Source organism: Protomyces lactucae-debilis, assembly GCF_002105105.1.
Source record: "Protomyces lactucae-debilis strain 12-1054 chromosome Unknown BCR37scaffold_29, whole genome shotgun sequence".
In the NCBI taxonomy this organism is placed as follows: Eukaryota; Fungi; Ascomycota; class Taphrinomycetes; order Taphrinales; family Protomycetaceae; genus Protomyces; species Protomyces lactucae-debilis.
Window position 1 is genome coordinate 40,444 of NW_024468021.1, and position 15,706 is coordinate 56,149.

Here is a 15,706-nt window from a genome sequence, read left to right on the forward strand (position 1 = left end):
ACGACCCAAGGCCAAGGGTACACTGCTCACTATTGGGTATGCTTCATGCTCTATGCCTATGCTCATATTTAGTATCGCCAGCTCGGCGCTAATCGTCAACTACATCCTCTAAAAAGTCCCAGAGACCACGCTTGTGCGCGAGTGCCAGGAGCAAGACGCCCGGCAGATACACAAGGCTGGCAAAGAAGAGCTTTTTGGCGCTTCCTGTGCGCTCCCGTTCGCTGCCTCTTTGCCGCCAAAAGTCATAGGCTCGATAGCTGAGGTAGAGATTGAGCAGGCTGCTGTCGAGCATAAAGTACGCATCACATACATTCGCATACACGAGCCCAAAGCAGATTGGAAAAGTGAGGAGCGAGTAGCGCAGGGAAACACGCGCATTCATACCGGGATGAAGGATACTCGTCATGACATAGCCTGCACGCGCATACTCTTCGCGAATATACCACGACAGACTGTTGAAGTGTGGAAATTGCCAGGCATACAGCAGCGCCGCTAGGTAGAGGCAGCCCATGTTCTCTTGCGAGAGGAAGGGATACGGTGAGAGGGCAAACCAGCCCATGGCTGGCGGTATCGCGCCAACAACAGCGCCGACCCAGGTATTGATAATGTGCTGTCTCTTGAGCGGTGTATAGACGCCTGCATACAAGCCAATGTTGGCAAGACCGAGCAGGGCACAGGTAGGATTGACGCCCCAAGCAAGCAGGCCGACGCCAGCGAGGCCAGTCAGGCTGCCCATGCGAAAGGCATCGTCTGGATGCAGCGAGCCCTTGACGAGGGGTCTATTCCGCGTCCGCGCCATTTGACTATCGAACGGCGGCTCGAGCCACATGTTGTAGGTATTGGCACTCGCAGAGCAGAGCGTTGTACCGACCGTCAAGCAGACCAGAGTCGGTAGATTCGACTCGAATGGGCACAGCGCATAGGAGGACATGGTAGAAAGCACGACGAGCGTGGTGAGCCTGGGCTTGGCAAGTGCAAGGTAGGCATTGTAGCCTGGTTTCTGCAGCAGCCTCGCCTCTGCCGCCTTGCCCGCGAGCTGCGCCGTTGCGAGGCCTCTTCTGAGCATGTGTCGTCGCAGCACACCCAGCACCCAAACAACAAACATGGAACGCGTCCGGGCTACAAAGCTGCAGGAGATTCTCGATACAACAGTCAGCGCGACCTTACGTGCCTGCTCCTACGATAAACTGGCAAGCTGCTTCCCGACCCTGGCGCAAAACGACGCGCCCTCCCTCGAGCATGCTCAGCAGCAGGTCTACGACTTTTTACAAACAACCATGGCGCAAGAGTTTGGCAAGATTCTAGCGGAGCGGGAGGCAGTACAGAGGCTGGATGAACTCGATCTGCTCATCAAGCAGGCAAGAGAGCGCAAAGAGCGCGGCGAAGCACGGACAGAGCACATGGATCTCCCGCCCGAGGTCATCTTGCAGGCACACCTCATCCCCGTCAAGCGCCGGGAGCTCGAGGGGATGCGGCTAGCACTGGACCAGCTGCAGGCGGAGAACGGGCAAGCGCTCGCTGCGATGGAGACGACGCGGGTGCAGCTCGAGCAAGAGGCTGCAAATTTACAAGCGCTGCTGCAGACACCACAACCATGAGCATGTTGCGCACAGGCAGGCGGCAGGCGTCGACACTCTCGGCGGCCATTGCCAAGGAGGATTTCGGCGTCCTTGACTACTACAGGCCTCCCAGGCGGGTCCTCTTCAAGCCTGGGCAGTGGTTCAAGTATATACTGCACCGCGGCATCATGACGCGGCTTGCCCTGTTTAGCTTTAAGCGCTCCATCAAGCCACAGACTCTAAGTGTAGCGAGTCTCAAACAGCATGCCGTTGAACTGCGCGATGCAACGCTGCTAGCACACAGCAAGGGTGACATCAAAACCATCCGCAACCTCTGCGGCCAGCAAGTCCAGTCGCGGCTCATTCGCGAAATCAAAGACCGGGGACACAAAGAGGTGCCCGTACAGCGCGAGCCCGTCTCTTCAACGGCCCTCCTCAACTTTTCACGGCAGCCACTCGATGCAGAGTAAGTTTCTTTTCTATCTACATCTCTAACAATAGTCGCACGAACCATATCATCCAGGCAGCGTTTCGCCTGCAGACACGCACCTCGGAGGAAGACGTCGTCCTTGCAGCAAAGTCCTGGATCCGGCCCGTCAAGTTTACCGTGCAGCAACTTACAACTTTGTCTTTGCCTCAGAGCCCTCCTCGATCGTAAACCAGGCCATTTCCGCCAGCAAGGGAAAGGCCTTGGCGTGGTGCTTGGCCTTCAGGGAAGAAGCCTGCTTCCGTGCAACGCGTGCAGCGATACCTTGCAGAATGAAAGCCAGACGCAGATGCGCAAAGGCGCTCGCAAACAAAAAGTCGTCTGCAGGGTTCCAGCCAGCAGTGGCTGCGTACTCGGCGTGAGCCTCTTGAATAGTTGGAACACCTCCAAGATCTTCCTTGCCCATGAATCCGCTGAGTGATCCGTCTCCGTTGCCAGAAGGCAGACTGTGTGGCTGCAAGAGGTTGGCCAAGTCACTGAGTGGGTGTCCAATCGTACTCAGCTCCCAATCGAGAATACCAATTACGCGAGGCTCCGTCGCATGAAACACGCAATTGTCAATCTTGTAGTCGCCGTGCACGATCGATGTCCGGTCGGGCGGCATATGGCCGGCAAACCAGGTCTGCAAGTCTTGCCAGTGCGGCATCTGGCCAACAATTTCGCCAGTGTCGAGATCCTTTGCTGCAGACTGCGCCTGCGTCACCTTTTCAATGGTAGCGAGTTGACGCTTGTAGAAGCCTGTTGGACGGCCATACTTTTCAAGGCCCACCTGCTTGGGGTCAATCTTGTGCAGCTTGGCCAGAGTCTGCAAGACGGAGTTCCATGCAGCACGCTTCTCCTCGCGCGGAAGCATGGGCATACCGGGGTCGGTAAAGATGCGACCCTGGAAGAACTCCATGATGTAAAAGGGCGTACCCACTACAGATGTGTCCTCGCACAAGCAATAGGTCTTTGGGACGGGCACGTTTGTGCCTTGCAGGGCAGAAATGACTTGGTATTCGCGCTCTACCGCGTGTGCCGTCTTGGAGAGCAGCTCTCCGCGAGGCTTCTTGCGCAAGACGTACATGTCGCCATTCTTGTCGTTGATGAGCAGGGTCGGGTTGGACTGTCCGTGCATGAATTGCTGCAATGTGATGGGCAATGCGATGCCGGGTGCGGCATTCTTGAGGTAGGCCTCGAGCCGAGGAACATCAATGTCTTCACGCAGGGCGCCGATGTTGGCCGTTGTCTTAAACATGTCAGTAGTAGGTACAAGAGTATAGACACTGTTAGACACCGTTAGAGAGGTCTTGGTCGATGCTGCCTCGGATGCGGGGACAGGCCGAGGAAGTGTTCAGATGCCACACATCTACAGCCTACAGATCCAGCTCCTGGTGATAGGTCGTCTTGCGCATCGCCCCCAGACGCAGACGCGCAGTGGCAAGCTCCTGCTCCAGCTTCAGACACAGCACCTGCTGCTCCATCTCCTTGACCTTGAATTCATGCGCACCCAACGCCTCAAAGTCCTCCTGGTCCGTCCTCTTTGCTGTTTGCATACCTTGCACCAGTCGCACAATAGCCCTGCATGCGACATTCACACGCTTCGATGCATCCTCCAGTCTACCTTGCGTCTTGGACATGAACGCCTGCTTCACTCGCGATGCAGCCACCAGTTGCGCTGTTGCTGCAGCCACTTGATTACTCGCGACTACCATGTGTTCAGGCGACTTGGTGCCGCTAATCACTCCATCCGCAGACTCAATCAAAGTATTGGTTGCATTGGCAACGGCCTTGGCTGCAGAAATCAAGCCTTCTGTCCAGCGATTGTTCTTTTTGTAGAAGGCTGTGCGTGAACTATTGCCGCGACCTTGATTGACGATTTCCTTTTGCGATTCTGTTGCAGCCTTGAGCAGCTCGGCAATGGCATTGGTGATGGCGATAGCAGCTTCCAATAAGCTCTCGTGGATAGACAACTCAAAGTCTTGTTTTGAAAAGATGGCCTGCAACTTGGCAGCCGCCGCATCAATAGCACGCGCTGCACCGCCAAGCTCTCGGTCCACCAGATCGCCAATATCCTCATTCGCCTTGGCCACAATGTCAAAGGCATTGCGTGGAACAAGTGTCTCGACAATTTTCGATACTTTGATGATTTGCTGTTGCTGGTCAACGTTGTAGTTGATAACGGCGTCCGTCTTTTGATCAGCATCCTCAGGAAGCTTCGAGGATACAACGCCTAGGAAGAAGCTGCTGGCCAGAGTTCCCAATGTCTTTGCTTCCTTGACGAGCTGATCCGCCATTTCTTCGCTGCCAGTCAACGGCAGTGCACCTTTGAGATTGTACAAGCTTGAGAAGACGCTGGACGCATAGGCATCGGTTGCTGTAATCATCTCTGCCTGATCAGCATTAGGCCCATCAGCCAGAAAGTTGTTGATGGCCGTGGCAAACTCGTTGGCAGCGGCGGCACCATTCTCAAGCACAGACAACAGGTACTCTGGTGTGGTGTTGGCATTACCTGCTTGCATCGGGTCGTCCAGCTCGAAGACCGTATTGTTGACACGCGCTGCAGCAGAGGTCAGCACAGCATCAATAATCTCATTGAGCTTGTCAATTTGCGACAAGATCAATTGGTCAATCTGCTCATCCATTGCATCGTTATCGCCATTCATTTGCATCGCATTCATCTTGAGCAGCGTATCATCCATGCCCATCTTGTAAATCTCTAGCTCCTCGTCCTTGTCGCGGATAATGTTCTCAATCTCGCGCATCTTGTCGGCAAGCTTTTGCGTGGCATCATCCAACTGACGTTGCTTTGTACGCAAGAGTTCTTCCAGATTTGCAATCTCGCGATTGTTGCGGTTGACAATCGAAGAGAGCTCAGAGCCAGAGGTGCGCTCCATATTGTTAATTTTGTCCAATGCTTCTCGCAATTCGCGTTCCTTGGCCTCCACTTGATCCTGACCAGAATGCTTGAGTCGATCAAGCTCGAGTCGAGCACGGTCTCGTTCCCGAATCATGTCTGCCAAGTCAAGATTCTTGGCCTTGAGATCACGCTCGGCCTTTTCCTTACGATCGATGGCTTCTTGTGCAGACGACGCTTTGAGCTGTGCATTTTTATACTTGGCCAGCAGATCCATGTGCTCTTGTCGCAATTGCGTATAGAGCTTGGCGAGCGCCTCGTATTTTTGTTTCCATGCGGCAAGCTGCTCTTGAAGGGAGCGAATCAATTCATCCTTTGCCTGTGATTGCATGCCAGTATTCTGATTGATTTGCTGCAACTCCGTCTCGAGCATCTTGACACGCCGATCATATTGCTCGAGCATAAGCTGATCATTATTGTACTGACCTTGCATAGCCAGCAGCTGCTGTTCGAGCTCAGCGAGTCTACCGTGAGTCTGCATTTGATATTGCTGCTGCTGCAGGTTCTCTTGTGCTTGACGCTGCTGCTCCTGCTGTAATTGTTGCTGCCGCTCAAATTCAGCTTGTTGTTGCATAGCCAGCTCTTGTTGACGTCGCATTTCCGCATCTTGATCTGCTTGTAGACGACGCTGTTGAGCTTCATACTCAGCCTGTCGGCGCTGCGCTTCGTCCTCCTCGTGTGTATCTACTGGCTCGGGATCTTTCGGTCTGCTGGGCAAAGCGGGAATTTCCTCATTGTCGCTGAGATTGGGTGCATCCTGTGGTAGCTTAGGAATCGCAATCAAGTTGGTCAGGTAGCGTAGGTTGGAGCATTCGTAGTAAAACTTGAGCAGCCGATAATGCTGCGCGCCATACCTCGTCCTGAGTGGCTCCAATGCATCTTCCGATGTTGCATGATGCATTGCCCGGACCATACTCGTAATGAACTTGTAGATGCCATACGACTCGTGCACAAGCGGCACAAGCGCAGAGATGCGACATTCATTAATGCTGCCGCCTTTAAAGTGGGCAAAGATGAGCTTTTGAAAGGAGTCAATTTGGTCTTGCAAATTCATCAGCTCCATGATTGTTTCATAGCCCTCGTTCGGATCGTGCAGGCTTTTGAGTGTAACGTACTCTTCATACTCAAATGTGCCATTAAACTCCGAATGGTAGCGGTGAAACAAGAGCTTCGCCGTCAGGTACTCGACGTAGGCCTTGATAAGCGGACCGTATCCTTTTACTGTGCTGCTGAACGAGCGAGCACACGTCTCTAGCCAGCCAGTCTGCTTCTGTGCCTCCACCAGCGTGACGGGTGCTCCCTCTTGAATCACTTTGTGCACGACAATGAGCGCCTTGAATGTCTGTACCTCGTCGGACAAGATTGGCTGCAGCTTCATTCCCTGCCAGAATGTCTGGCTCGATTGATGATCCCTGCAGTCAGCCTCAATTCACTATAGCGGACCCATACCAGGTGTAGACGATGCATGCACGGACATGCTTGCGTTTTGGGGCCGTCTCTTCGGGCGAGGTGGCCTTTTTGATGTTCGTACTCAGCTCCGACTCTTGCTTGCCGACATCGACGTTGCGACTGGGCCCGTCGCGGAACTGGTTGTTGGTGGCATACATGGTGGGTGTCGCAAGGGGAGGATGACGCTCTTGTGCGTTTTGAAACATTGACAGCAGGACAACGCGCACCAAAGGCGACGCACACCGACAGCTAGTCTGGCAGGACAGAGGGCACGCGCTGACGCATGTCGAAGAGGCAAAAGAAGCAAGAGATGACGCTGCGCCATGTTACGCCCATCGAACTGGCTCCGCGTGAAACTGGCTTCCAGGAGATTGAGAAGCCAAACGCGCAACGTGGCCTGTCGCTCAAGGACAAGCAGGCCCTTGCGCTCCTCATTGTGCTGTATGCGCTACAGGGGGTGCCTTTAGGACTGACAATGGGCTCCTTGCCGTATCTACTGCAACCACATCTGGACTATGCCTCTCTGGGCACCTTTTCGCTCGCTGGCTACCCCTATAGTCTCAAGCTGCTGTGGAGCCCCATTGTCGATGCTCTGTACGTGACAAGCATCGGCAGACGCAAGAGTTGGATTCTGCCTGTGCAAGCAGCAGTGGGCGTCTGTCTCTTGTATATCGGGAGGTTTGCAGATGAATGGGTCGACAATGCTGGTGCCTCTCTCAAGACACTTACATGCTTCTTCTTCTTCCTTGTCTTGCTGTGTGCAACGCAAGACATTGCTGTGGATGGCTGGGCACTGACGCTGCTCTCTGAAGAAAATCTAAGCTATGCATCGACGGCACAGACTATTGGCCTCAATACCGGCTACTTCTTGTCCTTCACCGTCTTTCTGGCCTTTCAGTCGCCCGAGTTTGCAAACACTTACTGGCGAAATGCTGCAAATCAGTCGTCACTGGGTCTCATCACGCTATCTGGCTACATTACTGCTTGCGGTTGGATCTTTCTTGTCGTCACTGCCTTTCTGCTGCTCATCAAGCGCGAAGCCAAAGAGACAAACGTTACTGAAAGCGTCAGGGAGGTCTATGAATCCATTTGGACCGTCACCAAGCTTCCTCAGGTGCGCACCTTTATGCTGATTCATCTCATCGCCAAGATTGGCTTCGTCACAAACGATAGTGTCACAAATCTCAAGCTCCTTGAAAAAGGCCTCAAAAAGGAAGACTTGTCGCTTGCAGTGTTGATTGATTTCCCGCTCGAAATTCTGTTTGGTTTCCTGGCTGCCAAGTGGTCGACTGGGCCACGTCCACTACGGCCCTGGCTGCTCGCCTTTCAGGGCAGGCTCGTGGCTGCAGTCCTTGGCATGCTACTCGTTTACTACATGCCAAAAGAAGTCGGCTGGTTCTACTTTACGCTCATTGTACTCGAGCACATCATCAGTTCATTTATGAGCACCGTACAGTTTGTCAGCGCTAGTGCCTTCCACACACAGATTGCCGACCCTTTGATTGGAGGCACCTACATGACGCTCCTCAACACAATCTCCAACCTTGGGGGCACCTGGCCAAAGTACTTTGTACTTGAAGGTGTAGAGTACTTTACACGCAAACGATGCACCTCCAAAGAGGCAGCTTTTGCAATTCTTGGCAAAATAGATCAAGAAAGGTGCGAAGCAGCCGGAGGCAAGGTCAGCTTCACTGTCGATGGCTACTATGTCATCAACATTCTGTGCCTCATTGTTGGTGCGATATCATTCTGGGCCTTCATCAAGCCCAAGACGCTGCATCTACAGAGTCTGGGACCGCGGAGTTGGCGCATCTCCAAGAGCTAGAGATAACTCCTGCCACGCTTGGTTATTCTCAGCGCACGCCCGACAGCGCATCTCAGTACTTCTATTCTAGATGACCCAACAAGGTCATGCATTAGCACGGGCCAGGCGATAACGCCTCCCTCCTTGAAAGCATCGTAGCGCGTCTGCAAATCCTTCTCTAATGCAATTCCCCTTTTAAGATGTTGCAACATCCAGCGACGAGCGGCGCGTAAAGCAGACGTGTAGATGCCTAGATTGGGCACAGAAAGCTGTAAGCCACCGTCTTTACGAATAAGAAAGCCCTGGGCGGCATAGCTGCGAACCTCGTCTTCCGTCAAGCGGTCCAGTGTATGCAGGGCTTCTGGCAAATTCATGTCTTCTTTGCGCATGAGAGCTACCTCATCCCCTTGAAGAGGCCATTGCACTACTTTGCCTTGAGCGACGAGTGTCTGCATTTCGCGCTCAAGCCCAGGAACGTTTGGAAAAAGTGATGCAACCTGGTGCATCAAGACGATCGGAGGTCTGTCACGTCGACGACAGAGCAGAGCAGTCAATTGCGCGCGCGGCAGCTTGGCAGGTTTATTTGGTAGCTGTTTCTTGAGATAGTCAATAGCGCTGAGACAGTCGAGGCCTTCATATGGAGATGACACAGCTGGCAGTCCAGTCTCGAGAATTTGAGCTTCAGTCACTTTGGCAGGCGCTGTTGCAGCCTTCTTTTTTGGAGATGTATCAGAGAGCGGCGTCTTGGCAGTGCGACTGCTGCGTATGACGCGCGAGGTCGGCACATTGCGTCCTTGCACATACATGCAGAGTTGTTGAAGAGTAGCACAAACTTGAACTGCTATGTCGAACCTAAACCTGACTATGAAGCAACACCTCCAAGTCTACTGCGGGCTCACTACGAATCCGCTTATAATAGACAGGGCAGTCTTTCGAGACGCAAGCTACCTCTGCATATACTGGCTGCCGACAACATGACGCACAGATGGTCAAAAAATCGCGGTGCACGCGCTCACTCTCCCTCGCTGCCATCGTCAAGTCGAATTGCGTCGAATCAGGCTTGGCAAGGCATGTAGCACAAATACCAGGCCTGTTTTGATCTTGCCGGCAGACTGGACAATGCGATGAACTCAGGAATTGAGCCAACATTCCCGTCTGCTTGCCTCGTTCAATCTTACTGCGCGGCATCTCATCGTACCACGATCGCACTTGCACGCCCATGATGCTAAACAAGCGTTCCAAGGGAGGGACGATGTTCTTGGTGATGTAGTAATCCACATCCAACCGCAAGTCTGGATTGTTGAGCAGCTCTTCCGGTGCGACACAACGATCAGTCAAGCGAGAACGAGCCGGACCAGAAATGACGAGATAAGGGACTCGCTCGCCATACTGTGGCTCAGAACGCGGATCTCGCGCAATACTGCGCGCGGAAATGACGGCGCCAGGGGGTGGAACGCCCTTGGTAGAGTAATGACCGAGCTTGACTTCCTTTGCAAAACAAAAGTCATGGAGAGAGCACTTGCCTGTCATGATTTTCCAGCACTCTTCCTGAAAGTAGCGCTTCACTTGGGAAATGTCACCAGTCGTAAACAAGATGCGAAGGGCCTTTTCCTCAATCTTTTGCTCTGCCGGTGTGCCATCTCGTCGTACCGTCTCGATGCCCTTTGCTTCAAAGACCGGCTCATCCGTTGGCGACTCGTACTTGAAGCCGACATAGCGCTTCTTGGCCAGCAGAATACAAGGCAGATACACCTTTTCAAACTTGAGGCTGACAGGGCTGGGACTCAGCCGGGTGATATCCTTGGCCATTGCCTGGCCCAGCGCATAAGCCTCCTCCTTTGTTCTGCCTGGTAGCTTGATGAAGAGCGAGTCAGTATCGCCATAGACCACCTCGGCATTCCAGTCAGGGTGAGCATAAATGTGCTCGATCGCCATCTCGAGGGATTCACGACCAGTCTGAACGATACTGTCGGCAATGTCGCTACAGGGCATTCGACCAGAGAACGAAGCAGAGGTGTAGCCATAAGTGACATTAGCAATGAGCTTGAGAGCCAGTTGTCGATTGTGCATCAACTTGAGCAGTCGCTTATCCTTCGTGAGTTTCATCCCTTGCTTGACCATGGCGCGCGTCTCCAACAAGTCTGTCAACATTTTAGCAAGCAGTGACTTGCGTGTGCTGGCCTTTGCATAGACGACGCCGTTTGGTGCAATCTCCACATCATCTCCAAGTGCCTGCCGCATAACTCCTTCAGCGTTATAATAAGTAACGCCGAGCTTCGGCTCTACGCCGCCATACCCCAACTTGCCAAGGCAGGTCGAGTAACAGTAATTGTAGGCAATCACAATAGATGGGTAGAGCGAGGTAAAGTCCAGGACCACAACCGGATCATGGTAGAAATGTGATTGCGGTTCCATGACAAGAGGCAGACACTCTAGTGCATTTTGCTGTGCGACTTGTTTGCGACTCGGCGAAAGGAGCATATAGCACTCTGGCTTAGCAATGCGAAACATGAGTGATTCCACCTTGAATTGCGAACCTCGAGAGAAGACTGAGTAAAAGTCAATGCCAAGCAGTCGTGCTTGTTCACTGACACGAGAGAGCAAACCTTGCACTTGACAAATCTCGAGATTGAGGCGCGTGCGTTGAGTGTAGTAGCGATACACGCGCTGCTGACATGCGACACTATCGCTGGAAAGCCAGATTTGCAATTTGGGTACCTCGTACTTTGGCAGTCGACGCTTGAGTAAATGAAAGCACACATTCTCCAGGGTGTACTGCAACAAGTTCATTTCGCCACGCATGACACGCCACAAATTGAGTACATGCCGTCCAGCAATCTTGACGGACGTTGCCGTTGTCTCGCCCCATCGATCATGGAAAACTTGCCGAGTCTTTTCAGAGGGCACGAACCGACCAAGCTCTTCACACAAGTCAAAGGAGAAGGCGAGATGTGCTCGTTCATGCAAATAGCCAACAGAACTGTTTTGCATCTCAAAGCTCATGACAATGTCTGGGTCGAGTTCTCTAACAAGCTCAACCAAAGCATTGAGCAAGTCGAGCTCCGACTCTAGCACTTGGATACCACGCGCCGCTGCATGCATTGGTAGCTCTTGCGTACTCAATAGACAGCCTTGCCTGATTGGACCACCGAGCCCTAGATCTTCAAAAGCCCAATAAATGGCGAGGACTGGGTCATTTGTTGGATTCGGGAGTAGACCTCCACGAGACTGAGCGTGCATTTCGATACTCAATACGCTGAGAGGGACGTCTGCCTGACTGACAGACGTCGCAGGCGTGCCAGTGAGATGCTGTGTCGGTGCCATCACTTGACTTGCCTGCTGCAAGCGCCTTTTGACTGGGCGCCAGGTGTCTTTGAGCTGAGCAGTCGTCGGAGCACTTTTGCTATATGACCAAGACTTACACCGTGCCTGACCGGTTCTTGGTAGAAAGGATGAAATGTGAGCTGGATGATCTGATCGAGGTGTGACGCCATGGAAGTCTTTGGTGATGGCTGGAAAATCTGCTGGGTCGCCATAATGCGGTGCTGGAAACGCACTGCTCAAGTGTTGCAGGCTGTTTTGTGCAAGATCCGCTGGTGAAGGCGGTGGATGATAGTTGAAGCGACCGCCTCCACGAAGGCGTTGTACCAGGAAATGTCGCGCCACGCTTGATGGTTGTATCGTTCGGGCCAAGTCAGTCATTGTTGCAGATTGGAACTGGGCGCGACCCGGAGTTGGTGGCGGTCCACTACGCTGACTTGACATGAAGAGCTGTCGTTCTTCATCAATTTTGCGAATGGAAGCAATGCGATCTTGCGATAAGCCGGTATGTGGCAATGTGCCCTTATTGAGACTCACCAAGAGTGCTTGTCGTTGAGCGAAGACCTCAATCGCCTCGAATGAAGTAGGTATTGTATCAGAATCGGGCAGATCAGGATGTTGACTCTGGTCTGCTTGCAAGACTTGTTCATACCGTTTCTTGAGATCGTCTTCATTGGTCCAGAAAGTCGATCGAGCCCGCGACTCTGTACTAATGTAGCCACGCATATCAAAGGACATTCCCATCGACTCTCGACGCGCAGCTTCTTCATGCCAGAGCTCCTGCAATGAGGGCAAGGTTGTCCCACCGGTCCAGTGCTCGGCTTGCAGATTCTTGTGGAGGATGCGCTGCTTGAGTACAAGACGATTGAGGATTTGACTTGTTGCAATGTCCACCTCGAGCGTCGTATGTGACTGACGCGGGAAATGCTCTGGATCCAGCTGATGCTGTTTTGGGATATTGCCAGTATGCAGCGTTTCAGAGCCGTGCAGCGTATGCTGCGATTGTCCCGTATTGCCAAGAGATGAGAAGGTATTGGACAACGGCTCGGGCAATGGATGTCGAAAGGCTACGTGAGCACAGCGTACGGGTGCACACCCATAGAGGTTGTAGTCAATCATGAATTGAATGAGGTAGGGCAGCTGAGATTCGTACGGCTGGCAGGGACCGCCAAAGATGGATCCCTGTCTCAGCAAGTCAGCGAGACGTGTCATGTGCTTGGGACTGAGCAGAGAGATCTTGAAGTAGTAGCGCCACCCTGCGTGCATGCCATAGAAGGGTGTTGCTTTGCAAACAGTAATATCTGCGACAAAGGTGCTCGTATCATCATGCGGGTTGCGTCTGTAGGTGGTGGCAAGGGTGACATTGATGCTTTCATGCAGCTTGAGGCAATTGAGGTTGATGCTGTGGGAGTCTAGCTTTCCCTTGTACTCGATAAACATGTAGGGGTATGCGCCGTGTATGAGGGCGCAGACATGCTGTCCTGCATCTGTACGGCCAAAGATGCGGATGACGGGGACACTTTGGAAGTGTGCATCGTTGCTGTCAAAGGCATTGCGCTGCTGGTCTAGGGGAGTGGGTGGGTAGAGTTCGTAGTCTATGTAGTTGAGGGAGAACTGGAGAGAGAATGCGTGTGGTGTGTCAAGTGAAGTCATGCATCATACGTTGTGCAGTAGCAATGTCAGTAGCAATGCAGCGGTGGTAGTAGTAGCAGTTAATAGTAGATAGAGTAGCAGAGTAGTAGCAGTAGTAGCAGTAGTAGCAGTCAATAGTAGCAGAGTAGTAGAGTAGAGAGAGTGGCGACGAGATGGACAGATCCAGGGTTAGGCAGCAACCACCCCTCAATGCACAGTCACAGGCAAATAAACCGCACCAAGAAATAATTCTGAATTCAGGCGAGGAAGCAGCAGAGAAGCAGCGAGTGAAGTGAGCGAGTGAGCAGCAGCAGAGCAGCAGAAGCACAGAAGCGACAGCAGCAACACACAACAACCAGCAACCATGCCGATCGCACCAAGGGCATGCTCCAAGACCGCAAAGACGCCTGCAAGGCCCTTCACCGCATCCCGTCTCGACTACGAACTCAAGCTCGTCGGTGAATATGGTCTCCGAAACAAGCGTGAAATTTGGCGGTAGGTTCCCATGAATTGGGAGAGGGAGGAGAGGCTGCCTGGGCCTTGGTCTGTGTCTGCATGTCGTTGGCTTTCCTTGCCTTACATGCATCACACTACCACTGTTCGGCATCTTCTCCTCAACCCCCAAAAACTTGAGTTGCACTGGGCATGAAGACTGACTTAGATTCAGGGTTCTGCTTACTCTCTCAAAGATCCGACGTGCTGCGCGAGAGCTGCTCACGCTCGACGACAAAGACCCCAAGCGTCTTTTCGAGGGTAACGCCCTTATTCGCCGACTCGTTCGCGTCGGTGTTCTCGATGAGACACGCATGAAGCTCGATTACGTGCTTGCCCTCCGTGTCGAGGACTTTTTGGAGCGTCGTCTCCAGACGCAAGTCTTCAAGCTCGGACTTGCCAAGTCTATCCACCACGCCCGTGTTCTCATCCGTCAGCGTCACATCCGTGTCGGCAAGCAGATTGTCAACGTGCCTTCCTTCATTGTGCGTCTCGACTCGCAGAAGCACATTGACTTTGCCCTCACCTCGCCCTTTGGCGGTGGTCGTGCTGGCCGTGTCAAGAGAAAGCGAGCTGCCGCTGCTGCCTCTGGCGGCGACGAGGCGTAAGTATCTTCAATTGCTTTTGCTCTATACTAACAGATCCAGTGCTGAGGACGACGAGTAAATGCATTAGGCTTATCCTCACCTTACTTACCGGAGCGCTTGCTCTTGCCCATTTTCATAAAGAATCAAGCCTTTCCCATTGACCTTCTTTTGCTCTTCTTTATCGTGACCTCATGCCAATCTGCAACGACAAAAAATAGTTGAGTCGCAAGTTTGCAGTCGACGACTAAGAGCTACAGCCGCCAAGAACAAGCTACGAGGGGATGGCCTCACTCGGCAGGCCCGAGGCAGAGAACATACGGGACAAGCATATACATGCGACGGTCGTTCCAGCCACAACGACCCCCATCACAGCACTCCCCGTGCGTAATATCCCACCGGGTGTCCATTTCGTCGCAGGGGCTGTTGCTGGTTTTGCTGGTGCGCTAGTGACCTCACCACTGGATGTCATCAAGACACGCCTTCAATCAGATTACTATGCCAATCGCATACGTCCTACCAATGTGGTTGTTCCACGCACTGTCGTTGGTAAAGGACTACACCACTTTGCCGATACATTTCGCATGATTGGAGAAATCAGCCGGACAGAAGGCACAAAGGCGCTCTTCCGTGGACTCGGTCCAAACTTGCTCGGTATTGTTCCTGCACGGAGCATCAACTTCTTTAGCTACGGTACCGGCAAGCGTCTCTTGTCGGATGCCTTTTACGACGGCAAGGAGAATAGTATGGTGCATCTATCAGCTGCTGCGATAGCTGGTATCATCACATCAACGGCAACTAATCCAATATGGCTCGTCAAGACACGACTGCAGCTCGACAAGGCGCACGATGTAACACAACGGCAGTACAGCAACAGTTTCGACTGTTTGAAGAAAGTACTCAAGCAAGAGGGTCTTCGAGGCTTGTATAAAGGTCTCACAGCATCATACCTGGGTGTTTCAGAATCCATCATTCAATGGACCACCTATGAATACTTCAAAGGAATGATTGCACGACGCACAATTCGAAGGAAGCAGCAAGGTCTACCAGATAATACCACCCTTGAGAATGCCATTGAATGGGCAGGCAAGCTCGGTGCGGCAGCAGGAGCAAAACTCGTTGCTGCTGGATTTGCTTACCCGCACGAAGTCATCCGTACACGTCTTCGACAATTACCACCTGATGGCCGGCCGAAATATACCGGTCTTGTGCAGTGCTTCAAACTGGTCCTCAAGGAAGAAGGCGCGAGTGCGTTATATGGCGGCATGACGGCCCATCTCCTCAGAGTCGTACCCAGCGCCGCCATCTTGTTTGGCACCTATGAACTCGTTGTTGAGTTGCTCGCTTAATGTCTCAGCGAGCATGTGTACGATAGACTGCATCTAAACCGTCTCCAACGTATTTGTGATGGATTTGAACATGCCCCATGCTTGCTTGTAGTCGCGGATGAGTGCATGATCCAGGCAATGCTTGAGCGCCTGC

The 15,706-nt window shown here is 52.8% G+C and overlaps 8 protein-coding genes across 8 annotated transcripts; 4 read left to right on the forward strand and 4 right to left on the reverse strand.

Annotated features, from left to right (window-relative positions):
• Positions 1 to 72: 72 nt before the first annotated feature.
• Positions 73 to 1,070, reverse strand: BCR37DRAFT_384399 (UbiA prenyltransferase family-domain-containing protein). The gene has a single exon (XM_040870219.1). It carries the CDS (start codon positions 1,064 to 1,066, stop codon positions 89 to 91), a length of 978 nt encoding a protein of 325 aa, XP_040722058.1. The 5' UTR covers positions 1,067 to 1,070; the 3' UTR covers positions 73 to 88.
• Positions 1,071 to 1,103: 33 nt separating this feature from the next.
• BCR37DRAFT_352587 (Nnf1-domain-containing protein) lies at positions 1,104 to 1,598 on the forward strand (the record flags this gene model as incomplete). Its single annotated transcript, XM_040868143.1, has 1 exon — positions 1,104 to 1,598. The coding sequence occupies one exon, from the start codon at positions 1,104 to 1,106 to the stop codon at positions 1,596 to 1,598; it is 495 nt and encodes a 164-aa protein (XP_040722059.1).
• Positions 1,599 to 2,102: 504 nt separating this feature from the next.
• On the reverse strand, positions 2,103 to 3,556 carry BCR37DRAFT_201230 (phosphotransferase enzyme family protein). The gene has a single exon (XM_040866356.1). It carries the CDS (start codon positions 3,281 to 3,283, stop codon positions 2,177 to 2,179), a length of 1,107 nt encoding a protein of 368 aa, XP_040722060.1. The 5' UTR covers positions 3,284 to 3,556; the 3' UTR covers positions 2,103 to 2,176.
• Positions 3,402 to 6,549, reverse strand: BCR37DRAFT_352543 (ANTH domain-containing protein; the record flags this gene model as incomplete). The annotated part of the gene is made up of 2 exons (XM_040868137.1): positions 3,402 to 6,354; positions 6,392 to 6,549. The coding sequence occupies 2 exons, from the start codon at positions 6,547 to 6,549 to the stop codon at positions 3,402 to 3,404; spliced, it is 3,111 nt and encodes a 1,036-aa protein (XP_040722061.1).
• Positions 6,550 to 6,701: 152 nt separating this feature from the next.
• On the forward strand, positions 6,702 to 8,216 carry BCR37DRAFT_352600 (acetyl-coenzyme A transporter 1-domain-containing protein; the record flags this gene model as incomplete). The annotated part of the gene is made up of 1 exon (XM_040868145.1): positions 6,702 to 8,216. One exon carries the CDS (start codon positions 6,702 to 6,704, stop codon positions 8,214 to 8,216), a length of 1,515 nt encoding a protein of 504 aa, XP_040722062.1.
• Positions 8,217 to 9,020: 804 nt separating this feature from the next.
• BCR37DRAFT_384406 (uncharacterized protein) lies at positions 9,021 to 13,284 on the reverse strand. The gene has a single exon (XM_040870220.1). The coding sequence runs from the start codon at positions 13,167 to 13,169 to the stop codon at positions 9,048 to 9,050; it is 4,122 nt and encodes a 1,373-aa protein (XP_040722063.1). The 5' UTR covers positions 13,170 to 13,284; the 3' UTR covers positions 9,021 to 9,047.
• A 220-nt stretch (positions 13,285 to 13,504) lies between these two features.
• BCR37DRAFT_372512 (40S ribosomal protein S9) lies at positions 13,505 to 14,248 on the forward strand (the record flags this gene model as incomplete). Its single annotated transcript, XM_040868356.1, has 2 exons — positions 13,505 to 13,643; positions 13,816 to 14,248. The coding sequence occupies exons 1-2, from the start codon at positions 13,513 to 13,515 to the stop codon at positions 14,246 to 14,248; spliced, it is 564 nt and encodes a 187-aa protein (XP_040722064.1). The 5' UTR covers positions 13,505 to 13,512.
• Positions 14,249 to 14,631: 383 nt separating this feature from the next.
• Positions 14,632 to 15,567, forward strand: BCR37DRAFT_334132 (mitochondrial carrier domain-containing protein; the record flags this gene model as incomplete). The annotated part of the gene is made up of 1 exon (XM_040867130.1): positions 14,632 to 15,567. A coding segment is annotated over one exon (936 nt), but the record flags the coding sequence as incomplete, so codon positions are not given.
• Between the last annotated feature and the right edge of the window lie 139 nt (positions 15,568 to 15,706).

Coding starts and splice junctions, on each gene's coding strand:
- BCR37DRAFT_384399 (XM_040870219.1), bottom strand. CDS start 1,066: ATGCTCAGAAGAGGCCTCGCAACGGCGCAGCTCGCGGGCAAGGCGGCA.
- BCR37DRAFT_201230 (XM_040866356.1), bottom strand. CDS start 3,283: ATGTTTAAGACAACGGCCAACATCGGCGCCCTGCGTGAAGACATTGAT.
- BCR37DRAFT_384406 (XM_040870220.1), bottom strand. CDS start 13,169: ATGACTTCACTTGACACACCACACGCATTCTCTCTCCAGTTCTCCCTC.